Source organism: Mugil cephalus, chromosome 8 (assembly GCF_022458985.1).
Source record: "Mugil cephalus isolate CIBA_MC_2020 chromosome 8, CIBA_Mcephalus_1.1, whole genome shotgun sequence".
In the NCBI taxonomy this organism is placed as follows: Eukaryota; Metazoa; Chordata; class Actinopteri; order Mugiliformes; family Mugilidae; genus Mugil; species Mugil cephalus.
The window spans coordinates 4,559,894-4,582,358 of NC_061777.1; the positions used below are offsets into that span (position 1 = coordinate 4,559,894).

The 22,465-nt window shown below is 41.7% G+C and overlaps 1 protein-coding gene across 3 annotated transcripts in view; it reads left to right on the top strand.

The window, feature by feature from the left end:
* kank1a (KN motif and ankyrin repeat domains 1a) overlaps positions 1–22,465 on the top strand; it is a 62,267-nt gene that overhangs the window by 31,308 nt on the left and 8,494 nt on the right. For 2 of the 3 annotated variants that reach the window (XM_047592436.1, XM_047592438.1), the window contains exons 2-3: positions 6,133–6,262; positions 17,884–20,550. In XM_047592436.1, coding sequence (XP_047448392.1) covers positions 6,226–6,262; positions 17,884–20,550 — 2,704 coding nt within the window. In that variant the 5' untranslated portion in view covers positions 6,133–6,225. Of the gene's footprint in view, positions 1–648; positions 677–6,132; positions 6,263–17,883; positions 20,551–22,465 lie in introns of those variants that run through there. The other variant, XM_047592439.1, reaches the window with a different exon arrangement.

Genomic DNA, 22,465 nt, shown 5'->3' on the forward strand with positions numbered 1-22,465 from the left:
AATATATTTATAAATAACTTTCAATTTACTCAATTATATATCCAATATTTAGAAGAATCTTTCCATAAAAATGCCATGTGGTGGTTGGTTATAGGCGGCCATGTTGATTTTAGGGCTGAAAACAGTCAAAATGTGACCAACTGTGACACCTGTCAACTCTATATTGACCCAGAAGGAAAACTGATTCATATTTAGTAATAAGTCCTGATAACCTTTTCTGGGATTTGAGGTGTTTTAGTTCACCTCCTGTCTTCACCTTCAGCTGCTGAGGCCTGGAAAAGAAACTTTTCCTGTCCTGGTTGATCTGTAACTATTCATGACAAGTATTTTTTTTTTCCATTGCGTTCTGTCGTGAGGTTCATTAGCTGCGCTTCAAGCTGCAGAGTGAGAGCTCGTTAACCGCGTTGGCTCAGCACCCGCTTCACCTGGAGGCCCCAGCGGAGGGGTCGGTTCCATCCAAACGGCCTTAAAGACCAGTTTCCTCTTATAGGACACAGATCGTTTGGCTGTCATCTGAGGAAGTCGTCTAATCTTAGCCGTGAAACTTACCCCCCTCCCTCTCTCTGTGTCTCTCTCGGACTGCGCCGGGTAAAGGCTTGTTTTGTCGGTGGCTTGCGGGACTCGGTCGCGTTTGCTACCTGCGCAGCGTGGCAGGAAGTTAGAATGAGAGTTACAGGTAAGAGGCAGAAGACGATTGTTAATTTAAAGAAAACAAATCTCAGTGTTGTGGTGTTGACGAACGTCAGTGAGTAACGAGCAGATGTGACCTTGTCTGCTGTTTGCATCAAGATTCTGCAGCCCTTGGTCTGTGGCGTTGGTCTGTTTATCAGGACACATTGTTTAAGCTTCATGGTGAATCGGTTCCTTTAAAATCTGCTGGATAAAAGGTGTTGGGTAATGTAGTGGGTCTAGTGATTCCCTCCAGTCCACTGAGTGATTACGCATGTCGATTATTAACTGTGTCTTGTTCTGCAGCAGAGATGAAACAGAGCGAGGGGAAAACAATGTGTCGACTAGTTCTTTAAATGATATATTATCAGTTTTATTTCCATTTCTAATGGTAAAAAGTCCTTTTAGACCTTGGTGAGCTTATAGAAAGTCCAGTTAAAAGCTGAAGACACGAGTAGATTCATTCATTAGTGAACTGAAAGATGATTATTAGAGCGCTACTCACGTAATAATTTATTCTTTTATATTATTAGTAGAATAAAACAACATTTTTGCTTATTCTTAAATACGCTCGCTTTTTAATAAATATCTAAGTGTAAAGGTCAAATAATTAATCTCCCGTTTCAGGTTGTATCGCAGCTTATTCTGCTTCATTTAAGCCCGCTGACCTCCTTATAAAACATACTTGAGTTTTACAGTTGAAACCTGTTTATTTATGCTTATTAACGTTTCTAGTTTGATATACGACGCACAAATTTAGCAAATTTTACCAATAGCAATGACCTACAACCTCCCTAATTAGCAAGTACTCGTTTGAGGACGTTGGGACTTCATTGTTCTGTCTTTGCTCAGCCATGTTCAAGTGTTAAAATAAACCACACATTGGTGACTTTATTATAATATAAATAACAAAATAATACCAGTGTCAGACCAACTAAAAGCTCGGGTCTCAGGAAAACCCAATATGTCGCCAGTAGGATGTTCGCTCAAGTGCACTTTATATTACCGTAATTATGTTGCCCTTTACAGGCATCATTATGGTAATTTCCATGGCAGACATTTAAACAGTTAAAGGGTAAAGTTAAAATACTTTTTAGCTGCAACAGTTTTACTGCTGTTCAAAATAGATGTTATGATATATTTAAATTTGGTTGTTTCAAGAATTTGTCTCCAGTTTTCTTTCCAATTACTTTAATTATATTAATCAGTTAATACATGAGAATGATCTGCTAGTTCGTAATAAAGGGGAGAAATTATTGGCTCCTATGGCCCAAACATATAGGAGAACGTCTTCAAAACTAACATCTTGGCTTCGACCCGTCTTGTTTTTCCCAGAGTAGCCGTGCAGCTGATTGATTGATTGATGTAATCCGTATCAGCTTAGTATCTCTGAGGATTTCCTGCTCCTTCCTGCAGGTTTGCGTTCTGGCCGCTCATGGAACAGGAAACCTGGGAGATGTTGGGTCAGTCCATTGTGTGGATGTGTGTTTTTTTTTTTTTTTTTTTTTTTAAACATTTCCAAACCTTGCTCACAGCAGACAGTTTGACTAGTCAGACACAGAACATGCAAAGGTGCAGTAATGGTAATAATAGCCTCATACCAGTCAGAGGATGATTCTGTCATTGTGAATGCTGGATAATTGACGTTAGAATGAATCATTAACACTCCTGTGGTTTAAAAAAGAAAAAAGAAAAAAAAAAAAGACGTGTGCTGTGAAATGGTTTGCTTTGCATGAGTCTAATTGTTCCTTTTTAACCGGTTTAACACGTGTGAGATGTATCCTGGGCAGTTTGAGGCTGTGGCACGTGTTAGACGTTGTGTGTGAAAAAGGTTTAGTGTTCGAGAAACCACGGAGGATAAAGGTTTGGCAAGATGTTCCAGTTTCCTCAGACATAAGTTCCAACATAGTAACATTCTCCATCTTTTCTGAAAAGTTACACTTTGTGAACTTGAACCTACTTTGAAGGTTTGGACACCTATGAACATGTGACGCTATTTAAAGGCAGACATTTTTTAGGAGAGGAGCTGCATGACACTGGCAGTTTGACTGTGTGTGTGTGTGTGTGTGTGTGTGTGTCCCTCCCTCCATATTTGCGTTGTGATTGTTGTCAGTTTTATTTATGCTTATGACTGGAATCCATCAGTGATGGTTTGGATCCAGATGTGCACCAGCTGCAACTACTTACATACATACTTTATTTAGTTTGAGCAAGAATTAAGATGGATTACGATATTAACAGGATCTCTGGCAGTTTGTGGTTTTCTCAGTGTTTCTCAAACCTTTTCCCTTTTTCATATTCACGCCGTGTATATCCACTCCATCCCTGTGATTTCAAAATGAGTCTTTGTTGTTTTGCCATGAAAAGCGTTTCCTCTTCCTGTGAGTTGCTCTAATGCAGCATTTTATTTCTGTCAATGACCTGATGGTATTGTGAATAAGTTAGGTGCAGTTTCTTCTGTTTTATTTACTTTGTCTGTTCATACTATGGACAAACCCATCATGATGTTAACCTTTGGATTCCGAACCTCGAAAATTAAGCCCAAAGTGGGCGCAGCCATGTTGAAGGAGCTTTACTCCACCCACACTCAAATATTCCAAATATGGACACGTGGCAGAGCTAAAGCAGCCGAGACATTCTAAATATTGATTTTAAAAGAAAAAGTCATGTTTTGGGTCGATCGTGAACAACTGGAAGAAGGAACTAATGAGCTGGACAAAGAATACGCAGTTGGCAAACGCAGTTGTTTTGACATTTAAGTGCCAAGATCCACTTTTCTGGACAAGTGAAATAAACTCTAAGTGGATCATTTAAATTAATTATCAATGTCATCTGATGTAGCTGCGTTTAAAATTTCTCAGTGAACTGTGTAGAACATTGCAATATCATAATATCACAATAATGTATCGTATCGTGATACGTATCGTATCGTATCGTGAAGTCCTTGCCAATACCCACCCCTAATAATGGTTGAATAAAAGAGGTGTCATAGGCAGGCTGGAGAATGATGCCCTCAGGTAGGAGTGTATAGCTGCAGACAGGTTGGATGAGGACCAGGACCACAGATGAGTAGTGTGCAGCTCTGCAGAAGACGGGGGGGAGACGGAGACACTAACAGCTAATGACATGCGACATGCGACTTGCTGTAGCCAGTTTTAAAAATGTGCAGGTCAGAGCGTCTATTTAGGTGTTGGAACTGTAAAGGTTGGTTCGTATTTCTCTTCTCTGTATCAGATCTATAATAGCTCCTCGGGATGACGGACAGCCCGGCCTCGCCAACACCGGCCTAACGACTCACGTCATGGCCGCGCGGCTTTATTTGGATGCGTTCTGTAAACAAGGGTTTACGCGGGTCTCTGCATAGCAGCCACTGACGAGGTGACATTTCACATGTTCCCATCACTAAAAAGCTGCAAGTGCGACAGAGGTGAAGTGAGGCGAGACCATTCCACTGTCGGCCTGCGTTGTGGTCGTTCTGGCCTCTTTTTAAATATTTAGAAAGTTGAGTAGAGAAGAGATATTCTGCCACGGGTTTCTGGTTGTCTTCAGAACAGTTCGGTTTTCTAAGGTGCACATTATGCCGGCTGTTTTTAAATCCCTTCTTCAAACTTTCCTTTGTTGTTATACTTGAGTCCAGTTTGAGAGCTGCTCATTTTATTGTCACTTTTCATTATTTTTCTTTACTACTTTAGTACTTTTAATTTTGTATTTGTTTCTTTTTACCTCTTCTTCTTCATTGACTTTGCGTCCACTGTGTGTTTTTTATGTTTTATTTTTTGTTATATGCCTTGACTACTCTGTATACATTTATTTTGCTTGGTTTATAATAAAAGGGCTGCAACTAACGGCTACTTTGAGTCAGACTATGAACCGACTTTATGTAATATATTTATTTAAGTGGCAGCAACAATAAAATAACATTTCCTTCCTATGACAAAAGGAAACTGTTAAACAAACTGATAACATTACTATTTAAGCTGTCGTAATCCTTCACACAAATGTGTGACAATTTAAATTTTTTTTTTGGTTATTTCATGGATAAAATATTCCCAAACTTTAGACCTTTTGTTTTGTGTTTTGTTTTTTGTGTTTTTGTTTTTTTGCGTTTTGCCACGTATCTGCTTAAAGTTCTGTTCCTGGTCGTTAGTGCATGAATGAGTTGGGAGCATAGACTGTATAAAGATGTGCAGTGGAGCAGCTCCTCAAAAGTGAAGCCAGATGTATGAAAAGACCCTCATGGATAAAGCTGGAAATTAACTGACACAAGATGCTTTCTTTCTTTTTCAAGGATGGTTTGTCATTTCAGGTAGTTAATATAATGTTGATGGATGTTTAATTGTCAGATGTTTTTGGTTAAGTTGGGTTTTAGCTACTTATTTGACACTGTAGAAACAGGATAACAAGATAAAATAAAAATCAGTTCAGTGTACACTCAACATTTTCTTATAACTGGTGAAGGAGGAACAGGGCTTAGAATTAATAAACGAAAACCAGAGTGAGTCTGGAGGAAGTGTGGGCGGGGCATCAATATTGTAGCTCCGCCCTCTGATCGTACTGATCAGACTCTGGCTCCAAACTCGCAAGATGACGCCTCCCATATTTCTGGCGTCACTTTGGCCAAGGCAAAGAAGTGGAGACACGTCATCCATATTTATATACAGTCTATGATTAGGAAAAGTGAGACGTCGCCCTCTGATCTATTTTAATTGGCTCTGGTGAAACAGTGTTTAGCGTTGCACTGCATGCTGTGGGATACACACATGATGACGTTACTAATGACCTGTAGATTAGGTGTTACCTACTTTGTAAATACATTAACATTTTCTTCTATTATCTCTCTCTGATGCAGAAGTCTGATGTTACTGAAACTACTAGGGACCAAAATCTCTGACTGTTTTTTAGAGTCTATTAAAAAAAAAAAAAAAAAGGTCCTAACTGTGTCGCCCTTTGTGAACCTCTTCGACGTCTTTGACCGGACCGTCGCTCTCTGTGGCCCATGAAGTCGGCTTGTGTTGGCTCCATTTTATAAGAAGAGAACGGCTCTTTTGTTCCTGCCCATAATGTGTCCATTGAGACCGGCCAGGCATGAGCACACAGGACCTCTGTGCTAATAAATGTCAAACACACCTGTGGTCGCATTAAGTGGGTTTCAGCCGTCACAAAGAAATGCTTTCCAACAATAAACAAAATAAAATCGACAACAAATAAATAAATGTCAGACAGAGACCTTTTTATATAAGCGGTCAAATTTGGGGAAGAGTTACATCCTTATGTAAGATGCCCTGTCACACCTGCACTGCATTGTCAAAGGTTGCCATGCCGACGTAGAGGCAAATCAGATGGGAAGTCTTAGTGCATGACTTAAACGATCAGATCTGTTGACGCGTGTCTCAAAATCCAACACGTGTCTGCATCACTAACCTGATATGAGAGAGTAAATATGTTCTTTGTGTTTTATCTCAGTTTGCAGGTTGCATGATAAGCTGGACTTGATGCATGGCAGTTGCATGACAGCAGAGAGTCTTGTTGTGGGACTGAGCGCACACAGCGGCAGCGATGGCTCAAACCATTCACATGAACGGCAACGGCCCAGGTAACCACACCCCCTTTGGTTTTTAATTATTAAACTTTAAACTTTTGTTGTGCAGCTGTGTCTTCTCTGTTCTGCCGTCTTCTTTGTCTCGTGTGATCTAGTCCAAATCGTCTGTTCCGTTTCGCGTTTTGGAGGAAAAGAAAAGGGGCGCGCTGCTAGTGAATGCATCCCTGCTCATCATGCCTCATGCGTGACGCGCCGTCACCCCGGCTAAATAAAACCTGAGCCCTGCAGGGCTACAACGGGACTAAAGTTGGATTAGGTGTCGAGTTTCAAGCTTTTGTCGTGCAGGTATATTTAACTGGTCGGCTCGTGTCTCGCACCGTGCTGCTGTCTCGACAACATGTTTGGCAAGATTTTACTTTCAGCTGACTCATGAACTCGTGAGCACGTCACGCGTTGAATTACGAGTCTACGTATTGTATAGGGTCATAGGGTCTTATCTGGGGAATCTGAAGGAGAATTTATTTATTTTATTATATTTTTTTTAGGTGATTTGCCTCCATGTGCAGATATGATGTTGTGAAAGTGTTACATTGTAACAATAGTGAGCTATTTTTGGTTTAGGCTGTGTATACATTGATCAGCCACAATATTATGACCACTGACAGGAGAAGTGAATAACGTTGACTGGGTTGTGACAATTCAGTGTTCTGCTTAGAAACTTTTGGGCCTGGAATTCATTCATGTGGATGTTAGTTAGACATGTAGCACCCACCTAGACCGGACCACACCCCCACCCCCACCTCACAGCAAGGACACTCCTTGATGGCACACACATAAAACGCTTTAGGAACAACTAAAAAAAAAAACAAGAAGAACAGCACAAGGTGTTGACCTGGCCTCTAAATTCACTAGATCCCAAACTGATCAAGTATCTGTGACATGATCCACAGATGATGATGATGATCCCAAAGACCCTCACAGGACACCCTCAAAAGGCCCATCTATTCCCTGTTAAGTCACAACTACACAGTAGTATTAAGGTGGTCATAATGTTATGACTGGTCAGCGTGTTTGTCCATCCGGGCCTCTTCGTGAATGTCCCACACACGTACTAAAGGAAAGTTAAACACCAGCTCACAAAAGAGTCCCTTCAGAGCTCCTCCCTGAGCTCCTTCCACTCTGAGACAGCGCGAGGCCGTGTTCACGTAGCGCACACGTAAAGATGATTTCCACGCTTCGGTGTGAAATAATCGCCGTCAGCCGAGGCGCTGCTCCGAACACACACACACACACACCTGCAGAGAACTCGCATTCCTGCAAACGCTAACAGGAGGGAGAGTGGAGCTTCTTATTTCCAAATCCCTCCAGGAATGCGCAGCATGCAGAACAGATGCTTTCAAGAGGCTCTCACACCGACGCGCACACGCTGACGCTCTGATACCTTTTTATATGATGAGGAAAACACGTAGGTTCACTTAAACGGTTACAAGTCAGCGCAGTCATTTATTGTCCTTTTCTTGTCTTTTTTTAAAACTCATGAGGAATACCACACTAACGCTGCTGACCTCCTCCCCCCCGCTAATGGTAAAAGCAGCTTCTCTGCAGTGTTGGCAGATAACGGGTCAGAGTGGTCACCTGCTGCTGCAGAAGAATTTAAAGAAGACGCCGATATATTCAGGTTAAAGTGGGGAGATAAAAATGTGCAGTAAAGTGTGAAGAAATCATTGTAGAAGTTCAGAAAGTGGAACTTAGAGATTTTTTCTTGAGGCTTTAATAGAGTTCCAACGTTTTTAGTGGAAGTTTTACCACCGGTTGTTTGTTTTATGAGGAGTGCTGCTCTTCCTGTGAACCATTAATATATCTTGTGTGGTCAAGTCTAAGAAAATAACCCTGAAGAGGTTGTTTCAGCACGAAATCGTTGCAGTCGTACTGGAATCAACACATGACGCAATTATCATTTCTCTTTTCTTTTTTTATTATTATTATTATTATTATTAATCTGTAGTAATCCACTAAATACAACTTCTTGTATTAAACATTTAAACTTTTTTTGTTGTAATGACATAATGAATCTATGCATCAATTTGAAAATTTTCAATAAAAATGAATCCTTCATTGATGCCAAGGGAAGTTTATTGTAGCATCAGTACAGAGACAAAATAACACAAATACACACGCACTAAAGTGCAGTAAAGTGTATCTAAAATATAAAAAAGTACATATAAAACACAGAAAATATTAAAATGTATATGTAGAGGAAACAAAATAGAATAGTGTGAGAATATATAAAAAGATACAAGTCTGTGTGTATATATGTATATATAATAGATATACAAAGATACAATATATTAGAATGTAAATATATAATGTAATTAATATGGATATGATAATAGAAAATCTACAATAAATCTTTTTAAAGACGATATGAGCATACCACACATTCCTCTAATAGTGGCTGGGGCCTTTATTTACTCAGATTTACCCAAAATACCTGGCTATTCTTGGAGACAGGCGAGTTTTGCTTTACTTCTTTATTTAATTAATAAACATTTAAGCACAGGTGGTCAGAACGGACGCACGGATAAATGACACTGTTGTATCGGTTTGAACTGTGAAATATAAACAGGGTCCATCCATCAAAGTTTTTTTTAAATGTACCACATGCACATGAAAATTTTACTTAAATGACTTAAATGGCCATAGTGTAGCTACCAGAGAGGAACCCTCCTGGTGTCAGAACAACTTAATATTCACGGGTCAATATTAAAGCGTTTCACAGCTTCCTCTCCTGTGTGTGTATGTATGTGTGTGTTATTATATATATTATATATATATATATATATATATATATATATATATATACATATATTTACTCTGCATATTCCAAAACCTTATTCTAGAAATTCACATCCAGTTTTCTTCGTTGTGCCACGCCACTGAAGCTCGGCACTTCAAATGTAGCTACTGCCACCTGTGGCTCCTGTGTGTTACTACATCTGTAATTGGCTGACTAGTGCCCCCTGCCACCGGGTTCGAGTCCAGCTAGGGACTTCCTGCGTTTGCATGTTCTTCCTGTGTCTGTGTGGGTTTTCTCCAGGTACTCTGGTTTCCTCCCACCTCTAGAGATATGCTCGTTAGGCTGATTGGTGACTCTAAATTGGCCCTAGAAGTGTGAATGATTGTTTGTCTCTGTGTTAGCCCTGTGGCTTCAGCTTCCCTGCGACCCTAGTGAGGATAAGTGGTAGTAGAAGATGAGATGAGATTTTACACAGCATTAAATTAATCAAATATACAGCATACTCTTTAGTTTTCTTAAGTTCAGTTTTATTCAGCGTGGCACACATAGTGTTGAGTATCATTTAACTATAATAACTTGTTGTCTGTAAACATTTGCTCAAACTTCAACAGTTACAGTTCAATGAGGCTCTTAAGACTTTTGCAAGCTGCAGGATGAGGATCACAACACTGATGGAAGGTTATTAGAAGCCTGCTATACTTGCATGTATGACATACAGTTAATCTGTGAAGGTTTAAAATTCAGCACAGTAGTAGGAACCTCATAGAACTCATGACTCAAAGCCACCACGTTGACTTTGGCCCCACTTGAATGCCACCAGCCCGCTTCGGACAGAAAGCCCAGAAAGCGTCGGGTCATTGAGTCGAACCCCCTACAGCTCATTTAAACCTGCTCAAGCACTTTTCTTTTTCTGCAACAGTAATAGACCCAGCTGGAACTTATTACACCCCCGTGGCACAACGGTTCAGTCTCTTTCTTATTTGTGTAAAGAGTTGTGTGCCAAAGGGGCAGGACACTGTGTCTTTGTAAACTGCACGGGATAACGTTTTGTTTTATTTGCTGTTCCTGACTGCTCCAGACTCTAAATTACTTTATACAACTGTGCTGATGAATGGATGGAGCTGTAGACTGACACTCACTCACTGTGCGTTCATTGCTTCATTGTCAGTGTCTGAAATGTGCCACAATAAGACAGAACAGTGCAGTGTTCCAGCTTAGAGAGTGTCCATAAATAAATCCGATGGGCGACTTAAATTAGCAGAGTTAATAGCATTTTAGCTGCTGCTGTAGCACAATGTGTAGCATATCTGTAAAGGAAAGAGGCTCGTCTTGATTCTTTTCTATGAAACAGCAGAACTTCAAACTTCAAAGGTGACGAACCTTGATGTTTATCCTCTCAAGTTTTATAGCAGGTACAGGTTTTTACAGGCACCAAGATCAGTAAAGTTCCTTTTTTTTTTTATTTTTTTTGCCCAAATACCTGAAAATTCCCATTAGTCTGTGCTAATTAACTGGACCTCCTGAGAGCCAAGCATTTGTTTGGAATGCTTCTTAATTTCTTTAAGATAACATTAAGATCTGTAGGTATTTGGTGTTAGTAGGACCTAAGAAGTATTAAAAATGAGCGTCATCTTTGAAAGTATGTAGACACAGGGATTAGTTCAGTGTATATAACAATTTAAGTGTATTGACCCTTCGCTAACAAGACAAAAGTGTTTCCTTATGAGGACAATGGGTCTAAATGAAGCACAATAAGCTGCAACAAACCTAAAATTTAATGTCCCCATATGAGGACGCCAGGTCTCGGGAGATTAAACTAAAGTGATGAATGTGGTAAATGTCTTAGCATTGTGGTCGTGTGCATGTTTGCATGAGGTTAGCGTTTAGCTGAAGGCATCACTGTGCATCTGTGTACCCATAAAAATAAGGCCTGATTGAACACTGTTAAGAAATCGTCCGAATGAGGTCTCAACCCTCGTCACTCAAGTGTCTCATCAATGTGATGTGGGTGGACAGCTCTGGTAACTATAGAAGTGGATGAGGACACAATGACACTTGATCATCATTTGGCATTAAAATTCTAGGCATGAAGCATAGACAGTATAAAGATGGATGGCAACAGCTCCTCAAATGTGAAGCCAAAGCATGTGGAGCTCCCCCTGGTGTCTGGATGCAGTATAGGTCATAAGCTCCACCCCCTCCATGTTAGTGGATGGGACATAGGTCAAACTAATACACTTTTTTTCCCCCCCTGAGGATGATTTCAGTCATTGTAGGTAGGTGACCCTGTAGAAACAGGATGTGACATCAAGTTGCCATGCCAACCGCTCTGAGAACTGTTCCCATATGATCATCTAACTAAAAAATATAATAAATAAATAAGTACAGTGTATAATCCAACATTTCTAATACTAATGGAGGTAGAGCAGAGCGTAGTATCAATTAAACGACTTGGGCTCCAAACTTGCAAGATGATGAAGAAGAAGAACTTAAATTGTCATTGCACACAAGATGCAACAAAATTTAGTTTGGTAGCTACATAGTAACAGCTTGAGGTCAGATGTTTAAGGTAATAATATATTTAAAATCGTATCGTTGGGAATTTGGCGTCAGTTTAGCCAATGTAAAGAACACGTCATTCATATTTATATACAGTCTATGTTATGAATGCTTTAGTCTTGATGCAGGCTGTGCAATCTACTGCTGATTTAATAGAAAGTTAATAAAAAAATAATAATAAAAATCATACTATGCTTTAGTTTGTGCAGAAAAACTCTTTAGTTTGAGGCAAATAAAATAGATATAAACAGCTCACATCGGTCTCTACACAACAAACATCCACCCAAACAACAGTTTGAATTCCATATTTAGGTGGGTTGTGTTGTTGAACACGAGTTTTTTAAAAATCATTTTTTTTTTTTTTTTTTTAACTGCCTGCATACCAAAACGTGACTGTTTTTCTTGACCATCTATGAGAAAGACTAAGATGGGCAAAGTTTTTTCAGGCTGCCTCACTGTTTGCAGAGGAAGTCCAAACATTTTCCCTCATCATCATCATCATCATCATCATCATCATCATGTGCAGCGTTGAGTTGTTGAATTTGGCAGCAGCTTCTGGCTCGGCCCTGCGACTTTCTAGGAGAAACCATTAGATGGATCATGGCTGGCAGCTCAGCTGTGTCCAGCCTCTGTTCGCTTTAACTTGTACTTATTGTTTTGTTTCCTGGGATTTTTTTTTTTTTTTTTTAAAGAGGACGGATGTGTCTTGCCGTGGTCGCGTTGAACCGCTGCAGCGTGAGGTGTTGATCTACTGCTGGCTCTGCTTTTCTTGGGAGTAGTTCTTCTCACAGCCCAGAGCCAGGAAATACCAGCCTGCTATGAGTGGCTGTGTGTGTGTGTGTGACTGAGAGCTTGTGTAACTCGCAATGCGGGGACAAAAGTCCGTCCCCCGTGTGGTTAATGATTAGGTTTTATTATGAGAACTTGCATCAAAAGCATCAGTGGGAGTGGTGATGTAGCTGAATGAAATATGTTTATGTCAGGGTAATGTCCTCTGAAATGACTGAAACAAGACTGTGTTGTGTGTTAGTGTGTGCTGTCAGGCCACTGGAGTCCCCTCCACCCAGGCTCTTGCATCATGCTTGGCTCTAACACATGAGTGCAACATTGTGTTTCTGCAGAGTTGTGAAATAAATATGTTGTCGTCCAGGCCGTCTGTGTAGAAAAGTCTTGAAAAGCATTCAATCCAGTTGCAAAGCACGAGAAGGTGCTGAAAACCTTCGTCTTCTTCTTCTCTGCTGTAGTTTATAATTACTGTGAGGATCAGCCACAACATTATGACCACTGACAGGAGAATCATCTTGTGATGTTTCACTGTTCTGCTGGGAAATGTTTGGACCTGGCATTGACTCATGTGCATGTTATTTAGGCACGTAACACCCAGACACCCTCCCCTCACTAACAGCATCCTGTTCCCAGACACCACAGGACGCCCTCAGGAGGTCCAAGTCCATTCTCTGATGAGTCACAACTGTTTTGCAGGCATAAGGGAGACCTGCACAATATTAGGAAGGTGGTCATAATGTTATGCCTGATGAGTGTAACGGCCACTTCTGTAGCAAATAATGGAATAAGTACAGTGAGGTCATTTCACTTCACACGTTAAACAGACTCGAGTCTCAGATACGTGGATTTGTCTTTAAGTCCTGAACGCTGAACCAGAGCAGCACAACAAGAAGGATTTAACCGAGAACTGAGTAAATTCATAAAGAGTCTTTCTGTTCTCTCATAAATACATGAAAACGTTTTTTTATGTTACTTCTTTAAACCCTCTGAAACCTATTTTTATAGCTCCAGTATAATTTAATTCACTTTTATTCTACTTTTTCATATTATAGAATTTAGTTTGGATTTTATATGTTGCAGATGTGCAGACTGTTCAGCTTTCTATCGAGCTTCAGTATTCTTAAAATGATTTATTTATCTGACCGTGCTCTGTGCCTAGAAATAAGTCAAAGTTAGTATTTTTTTTTTTTTTGTGAAGCAGCTTCAGACAGAACCCGTAATCGGCTGCCGTGATGCTGACTAGAGCAATATTTGAATATGCAATATGTGATTTTAGGAAACACTTCATACGTAGATCTAACATAATGTAATAATCATAGCAACTTAAAGAAAAAGTCTTTCAGTGATTGATGGTATTAGGAAGCATTTCTTCTGCTTCTCAACTCATTTATTAATGAGTTTCTTTGTTTTGTCTCTGCAGGAAAATTCAACTTAACACGTGTTTAAAGAACACAACAGAATCAATGTGTTTGTTCACTTGTGCACATCTTTAAGAATCTGTTTCCAGGGGGGTTATTTTAGCAGCAAATAATGATGGAAGGCAGCCAACACTTCACATTTTCATGCTCATATACTTAAAGATAAACAGCTTGTATTTTATCTTAAAAATAAAAAACTTCTGGGGAAACTTTCACAACCAGATATTCGCTACTAGCGGTTTATTTTGTGTATATGTTCAATGGTTTGACTCCTCTGATCCCTGCAGCAGATGTGACGTCATAATAGACTCAATCAATGAGTGACTTCCAGCTAAGAGACTTCTGGGTGGATAACAAACAACTGGCAGACAGATTTAGACCAGCAGCCTAATTTATTCGGTCTCTGAGGGCGCTGTGGATGTTAAAAGGCTTTTGTCAGCTCTATATTTAACCTTTTTACTTCGCCAGTGCAGAATAAGCAGAGCCTCATTTGTGTGTTTTTCCTGGGAGATGTGACATCGAGGCTGGAGCTGGTTTCCAGCGCAGTGTTTTAAGAGCAAACAAGGAGAGAGTTTATGAGCCTAAAGTAACTCGATGAAGGCTGGAGACACATTCTGAAGTCCAGAGAAAGGTTCAGCTTCTGAAGGGTAAGGGCTAAAACAAGTGTGAATTTATATATTCGATACGATTTAAAGAACAGGTTTCTATTAGAACGTCTGGCCTGTGTATCATATGTGAATGCATGAATACGGAGAGACTTTAGATCTTAATGTCGCAGCTGAGAGAAGCCAACCTCCCAGCTCCCGAGGATCACAAAGTACATATTTGTACTGGGATTAAGCAAAGAGACAGACTACTGATTTTTTTTAAGCACATCTCTCTGATCACATCTGACATTTAGAGTCCGTGTAAACGGTTAAGTTACCGTCACTGATCAAAATGATTTCAGTCAAGCTGAGGAAATACTGTCCACGTTAATATAGCCAGTAAGAAAAACAATAGAAGCATTCAGATATGCTTAAAAAAAAAAAATCTAAACAATGCACAACCCCAGATAGAATTTAAAATCAAAGCAAATGTAATAAATGTGTAGCCTGGAAGTCGTGCCACAATTATTCTGAAGCAGAGAGTTGGTCTGGAGAGAACTGACGTCTGCCTGGACGTTATGTGCTGATGGACAGAAGAGTAGTCGCACAGTGGATTGGTTGGAGGACTGTCCAGTTGCATGCAGAGGTTTTCTTTTTCTGTCTGTTGGAACACGTCCCACGTTCCCACACTATGACGCACTCATAAATAGACAACCGAGACAACAAGTCAGTCTTCTTCAGTCTTTATTGTGCAGAAAATAACTATATCAATAATAATAATAATAATATACAACCAAGGGGAGATTAATTCAGGAGGAGATCATGCACAAACATGTGTTCATCTACAAAAATGCCTCATTTCTTGTGCAAAAACTCATGTTCTCATGCTGTTGTCAGTGGCTATAATCAGCCATTCAAAGAGCCGATCTTCAGCTGATTAATAACTGGATCCTGCAGGACATGCTGCTTTGCTGTGTAATCCCTGTCAAATTGACAATGTGACAGCTGTGGATAACTGGAGCGGAGCCCCGGGTTCTCGTCAGAGTCGCTGCAGCGTGACCCCCCTCACTTGTCCTGTTGTTGATGAGGTCATCGCTCAGCTGTTCAGGGTCTCCGCTGTACCACAGGGCTGCCTGTCACTCCTCTGTGCGTTACATGGCTGGTCAGCGCTCGTGCCATGTGGAGGGTGGAGGGCTCAAAGACAGTATTTATTCCAAGACAAAAAAAAACAGTGTCTTGTGTGCTCTTGATATAAAATTCAAAGTAAAATCCACTTTAAGTTGATAGTGTGTTTGGTTGAGGGCCACAATGCTAGGATTTTATTCTGAAAACCATTTGTTTATGTCAGATATTTCCAGAAATCTTTATTTTTCTTTCTTTCAAATCCTCTAAAACCCAAAAATTAACAATTTAGTTTTTTATATCTGGTAAAGAAAAGCAGGACATTTTATGTTTGATGAGATGTGACCAGTGTGACCATTTCTTTTTCGAGATATGACCATGAGAACTGCCATTCGTGAACTGAAATGCAAATATGTCACTCACATTTATATATTTTTTAAATTATGTTAAGAGAATTAAAAAGCATAGCAATGACTAAACATTTATTTGTCACCTGAAACATAGTCAAGAGTCTCTATTGAGTATGAAAAGTACACAAAACCTTTCTGATTTATAGATTTTTAATGAATCAATGAGTAGTTTAGTCTGAACTCAGTTTCCCAGAATCTAAGGTGACGTCTAGTTACATGTAAACAGATTAAAACCCTAAGATGTATTCATATAAAACATGAACTATCATTAGTTTCACAACAGTAGCCGGTTCATATTCTGTTCATTCACTAATTAACTCATAACCAATAACTATCATAAACTGAAATCTATATAGAATCAGTGGTTTGTCTTATTGTTGATTTATTATTGTGGCTCTGATTCATTCTTCTGTAAAAAATATTGAATTCAGAATCAAGGGAGTTTTGTCTCTTTAGGTTGGACAACACACGTAGTTTTTGCGTTTTATTGTCTAAACATAACAAACATACTGTTATCGTTTTATTATCGATTAAAACTGAAGCCTCACCTGATGTTAATTTTAGGATTTATGAGTGTTGAGGTCGGACTTATCGAGAGGTATGTACACACAGTCTGAACTTAAGACATAGCTATTAAAGTTGGGAGTGCCTCTGTTTGAAGAAAGTGTGCGCTGTAGTGTAAAGGTTTAACTTGTACATCAGCTGAGCCGTTTGTCTCATGAACAGAGTGTTATTGTCGTTGAGGAGTTCACCTCCCCTCCTCTGAATAAGCGGACTCTTATTTGGGCAGGGGGAGCGTCCGGCTCAGACCCTCACAGGATTGGAGGAAGCAGCTGTCCAATACTGCGCCAGAGCAGTGCTGCGCTTAGTTTACACCAATAGTGGAACTTTTTTTTTCTCCCCCCCCCCTTATGGGAAGAGGATTGAGTAAGAGTGCACGGAGTGAGGAGAAACAGCAGTTCTGCAGCTCAGACTGGTTTTTGAGGACGGGGTATACCCTGCACAGAGAAGGAGCGAATGAAGAGTGTGCTGTTGGTCTGAGGTGAGCGAAGCTTGAACAAGAAGCCGCTGAGGCTTTAGCACCAGGCTTAGCCTTGTAATTCCCTCCTCGGTTTTAGCTGAATGGAGAGGATTGACGGGAGAAGTTGCCGGAGCTGGGCGGACTGGAAAGGAAGAGCAGGACTGTTTATTTCAAGCCTGTGTTTGCTTTAGTCGGTGAGAGTTCCAGACATACCAAGAACAAGGCGCTGTTTTTAGCCGACACGGTGTGAATATAGTGGTGTTGTAATGGCGTGGAAGCCTGGCTGGATCTGATAGAGGGCACGAGTGGAGTTTGGACTTTAAGCAGCTTTGATTCATGTGTCGCTTGCTTTTTTATTTAAAGCTCAAAATGCTGAAATTTCTTTTGCTTGTAGAAGAGAAAAAGTTAAAGCTATACTGGATTTTGGACTAGAAAATAATGACATGTTTGTCTTTCTTTCGCACTGACCTCTTTATCTCCTCTCTTGTCCAGACTTTGTAAACAACAGATTGTTTATCTGTCACCAGCCTCAGCCTTTTGGTTTCCACACACGTCCCGTCTTGGCTAGACTTTTTCCTGAATATCCAACAATTGTTTTTCATTTTAAAGTCCTCTATGCAACTTTAATTCTAGTTTGCTTCACATACTTGGACCTCACATAGTTTTGGGCTGACTTAAAGCACCCCTAACCAATATGATTATCACCACCCCTCCTTTCCAGCAGAGACTTGAGAAACATGAGACATGTTTGTACTTGCACTGTCAAATTATGGTGATTGTCCGTGGCCGGAGAAACTCTTAATACCATAACTGACTGTTTCAGGGACTTCAAAACAGACTTTCTTGCTTTTTTTTTATTCTTGAGAAATATATAGTTTCTTATATGATAGCTTTTTATGTTTCATTTTGAAGATATGCACGAAATTAAAATGTTAAAATTATACTCATATTATGTTCTTGTGGGTTCTTTTACAGAAAGAGGACAAGTATGCCCAAGCACAGAAGAAGAGAAGGACTCTGTGGCCCCCTACTATGTTGAAACTCCTTACGGTTACCAGTTAGACCTGGACTTCCTCAAATATGTTGACGACATTGAGAGGGGCAACACCATTAAGAAGCTGAGTATCCAGAGGAAGCCCAAAGTGGCCAAACCCTTGGCTGGGCCACGGGGCAGCACTGGCGGGGCCAACACTCAGACTGAATGGACCTCCACAGACTCCCTGTCCTCCTCCAACAGCGATGATAAACAGTCCCCAGTCTTCTTCACCTCCAGGCCCCAGGTCGCCGCTCCGCTGACCCCCACCCTCTCCAGGGCAACCTGCGAAGTCCCCCAGACCTACTCGAGCATCACAGAGCAGAAGCAGCTCCTTCCACCACCCTCGCCCAGGTTCGCCCCTCGTCACAACCCCCACGTGGAGAAGACACTCATGGAGACTCGTCGTCGTCTCGAGCAAGAGCGTGTGCTCCTGCAACCGCACAGCGACCCTCCGATGCCCCGCCGCCGCCTTGCCAGCTTTGGCGGCATGGGTTCCAGCAGCTCGCTGTCCTCGTACTCAAGCTCCATGGCTCCCAGCCAGATCTCCCCCAGTACCCATCAACCTCTGACCATTAACGGACATAACTCTAATGGAGAATATAACCCCTACTACCCACCCTCCATTGGCAGCTCCATCCGCCACAGCCCCATGAGCTCTGGCATGGCCACCCCGGTGACTAATGTCAGCCCATTGCACCTGCAGCAAATCCGAGAGCAGATGGTTGTGGCCCTAAAGAGGCTGAAAGAGCTAGAGGAGCAGGTGAAAACCATTCCTATCTTACAGGTGAAGATTGCAGTTTTGCAGGAGGAGAAAAGACAATTGGCTGCTCAGTCCAAAAATCAAGGTCCTGGTGGCTTCCGCAAGCGTTCCTACAGTGTAGGCAGTGCTGACCAAATGGAGAACCCTGGCCCAATCCAAAAGGAGACCGAGCTGCACATCATGGAGCCAGAGGCCCAGGAACAGAGCAACCAGCGCCTGGAGGAGTTCAGACGTCTGGCTGCTGAGGTCCAAGCACTGGAGAGGACAACCCAGGATAATAATTTAACAGAAGTTCAGCCTCACAACCTCATGCAAAACCAAGCTCAACAAAAGTCCATTGGTGTAGTTACTGATGAAAATATGAACAACCTTACTGTCACACAAAAGAAGCTGCAAAAAGATAGTTTCCGGGACGCTGGAGTAGCGACAGAGAAGCTGGAAATGCGGAGCACTGCAGTTGGAGTGACCGAGGCCATGCTGGGCATGACCAGTGAAGCTGAGAAGGAGATTGAGCTCCAGCAGCAGACCATCGAGGCACTGAAGGAGAAGATCTACCGCCTGGAAGTACAGCTCAAAGAAACTACTCATCAGATGGAGATGGGGAAGCTAAAACTAGAGCTCCAAGCAGCTGGTGGGTCAAACAAGAAAAAAGCGGACAAAGGTCTAATGGCCAGGCCAGAGATGTACAACGTGTGTGTGGAGGCTAAAGTCCAGATGCGGAGCCAGGGAGTGGGTGACCATCTGGAATTTAGCCATGCTAGCACAGCTAAAACTCCAGAGACCCACACTATAGGAATCTCCTGTCAGCCCGTAGTGCAGAGTGTTGCCACGGGACCAGAGATTCCTATGGACCGGTGGGTGGTGCAGGAATGTGTGGAGGTTAAGGACAAGTGTGTAGGAAGACAGGTGGAGACACAGCACCAGCAAGTAGGAGTTGAGCTGAGTATTTGTGAAGTGGGAGTTAACACAGAGGAGTCAGTGGACAGCTTGGCCCTCTGCAAACCCATGACAGAGCTGAGCAAAGAGTCCCGATCAGTTGGCTGTGGAGATTGTTCAGTGGATGTGGTTGTAAGTCCCGTCAAGACGTTGGTGTCGCGAGGAACCGACCCCGATGTTATCAGTAAAGTGGACTCTGGAGTCATGGCAGCTCCCGAGTCAGCAACTCAGCAGACCAATACCGAGACAGAAGTTGCATGCAAGTCCACGAACACAAACACAGTTACTCTAACGGACTCCTTCACCGACATGGCGTTGATTGCTTGTGATAAGTACACCAACACGGCGGCAACTGAAACGAGGACAGTGGCTGTTGGGGAAGGGCTCGTCAAAGACTTTCACTCAACAGTAAAAACACGCTCAATTGCTGTTGGAACCGTTTCAGACATGGAGTCCTTTTACAACAAATCAAGCTCAACGAAAACCAAAGAATGTGGGGTGGGACCAGTTGGCATTCATGAGAATTTCTTGGTTGGCCTAAAGACCAGAAACATAGCATGTGGCCCCTCCCTGCCGACTGAATCTATGACGAGCAGCAGCGGTAGTAGCAGCAGCAGCAGCATCGTGGAGACGCCACGGGTGAAGACGGAGGCTGCACCACTGGAGGCACAGGGTGGCGCCGGATTGGACCATTACATTGAGAGGGTGCAGAAGCTGTTGCAGGAGCAGCAGATGTTGCTGGCAGAGAATTACACTGAGCTGGCAGAAGCTTTTGGCCAGCCACAGTCCCAGTTTGGATCCATCAACAGTCAGCTGGTCAGCACACTGTCGTCCATCAACTCGGTCATGAAGTATGGAAGCGCCGATGACATCCTGAAGCTCCAGTCAGACGTGGTCGTCTCAAACCAAGGTGAGCAGGTTACCACATCACTGCTCTGCTTGTAATGTCCCAAACAACAACATCCGTCGTTTCCCATGCGGGGTAAATGGTTTTTCTAATGATTGACTGGAAGTCATGCCAGGCAATCAAAACATAGTTTCAAGGGCAGACAACTGAACATCCACACACAGACACACACATTATTTTGCACCAAAAAAAAAAAAAAAATGGAAAACAGGCGTTCATGTGTTTACTGCCTGAAGGTGACGGTGCAGAGATTGATCTTTTCCTTTTTCCCCTGTAGTTTATTACTCAATGAATTAAACTTGTTTCATACATTAATCAGCCACAACATTAAGACCACTGACAGGAGAAGTAAATAACATTGACCATCTTGTGACAATTTAGTGTTCAGCTGGAAAATTTTCCTGGCATTCATTCATGTGGAAGTTACTTAGACATGTACCACCCAGCTAGACCAGATCAGGCACCCTCCACCCCACATGACAGCAGCCACCCCCAGCAGGATGCTTTAGGAACAACTCAAAAAAAAACAAAAAAACATGAAGAACAGCACAAGGTGTTGACCTGGCCTCCAGATTCACTAGATCCAAAACAGAGGCCCCTGCCCTCAACCCATAGGACCCACGTCCGTTCTCTGATGAGTCACAACTATTTTGGAAGCACCAAGGGAGAACTACACAATATTAGGAAGGTGGTCATAATGTTATGCCTGATCGGTGTGTGTCTGACTCTCAGTGGCTGAACCTTAGCACTTCAACTAGTTAAAGTGAAAGTGATGAAAATTATAAAAGTAAAAGATAAAATATCAGATTAGAAAATATGAATTTGTGTTTTAACATGTATTTGTGCACTAAAAGAATTAATTTTATTATGAAAATTGTGAAAAACAATTCTTCACTTTCCTCCGTGTCATTCACCGACTCCAAATAATGCTTCATTCTAATTAAAGAACAGCTGATTTAAGGCCGGTAATTAAAATAGTTTCTGCTGTACTGTTCTGCGGATCCAGTCTGAAAGTTCTGGAGTTTTCGTTCGGAGCGTCCACACACGGCCCTAAAGACAAACCCCTGATAGGATCAGACAGACCAAAGTTATCTCTGACCCCGAAAAATGTGCCGGGGCTTTGGACATGAACCAACAATGAGCTCATTTCTTTGGGAAGCCAGTAACATGGCACCAATCGGCCACTTGTTGTTTTTTTTGTGGGGCCGCCCTGCCTTCGCCAACACCTCCCTGTGGATGCTGATTCATGGCTCCTTCTGAGTTACATAACACGCATTCATGCCGGCTGGCAGATGAATGCAGGGTGATTGTGCTACGTGTGGCCTGGTTTCTGGTCGGTTGCTGGCCTTTTTTTTTAAGGAACGCCGAGTGACTAACCAGACTTAGTTCCCGTTCAAGTAACTATATTTCGTTTATTTACGAGAACTAGGCTGGAAGGATTTAGAAAAAAGGGTGTAAAGTATGAGAGTAGCGGTTGAAGTGGGAAATCCAACACTGAAACTATACCTGTGTTCACATCTGGCACACATCACATGCGTCTCCACAATCGATCCCAGCCAGCACTAGAGATCCGGTCTCAGTTTTTATTCTCCGCATGCAAATAAACACCGGCTTCATTTGAGGCTCAGCAGAACATTGTAACAGCTGCTGTCTCTGAATGGATCTTTGCTGCTGTTTGTTTATTGTGGCATATTTTGGAATAGGTTCGGTAGGGTCGGTTGTTATATATTCATTTATCTCTGCTCTGACGTGAGAGACCTGCACGGAGCTTAGATTCTAAACTGGAAACCCTCAAAACTTCTATATGTTTGAAGCAATAACAGATAAATCTCCGGTTATAAAGATAAATAAAGAGTGAGGAAATATGTAACTTTAAATGATCATGATTGAATCAGTAACCAACCACATGCTTCACATT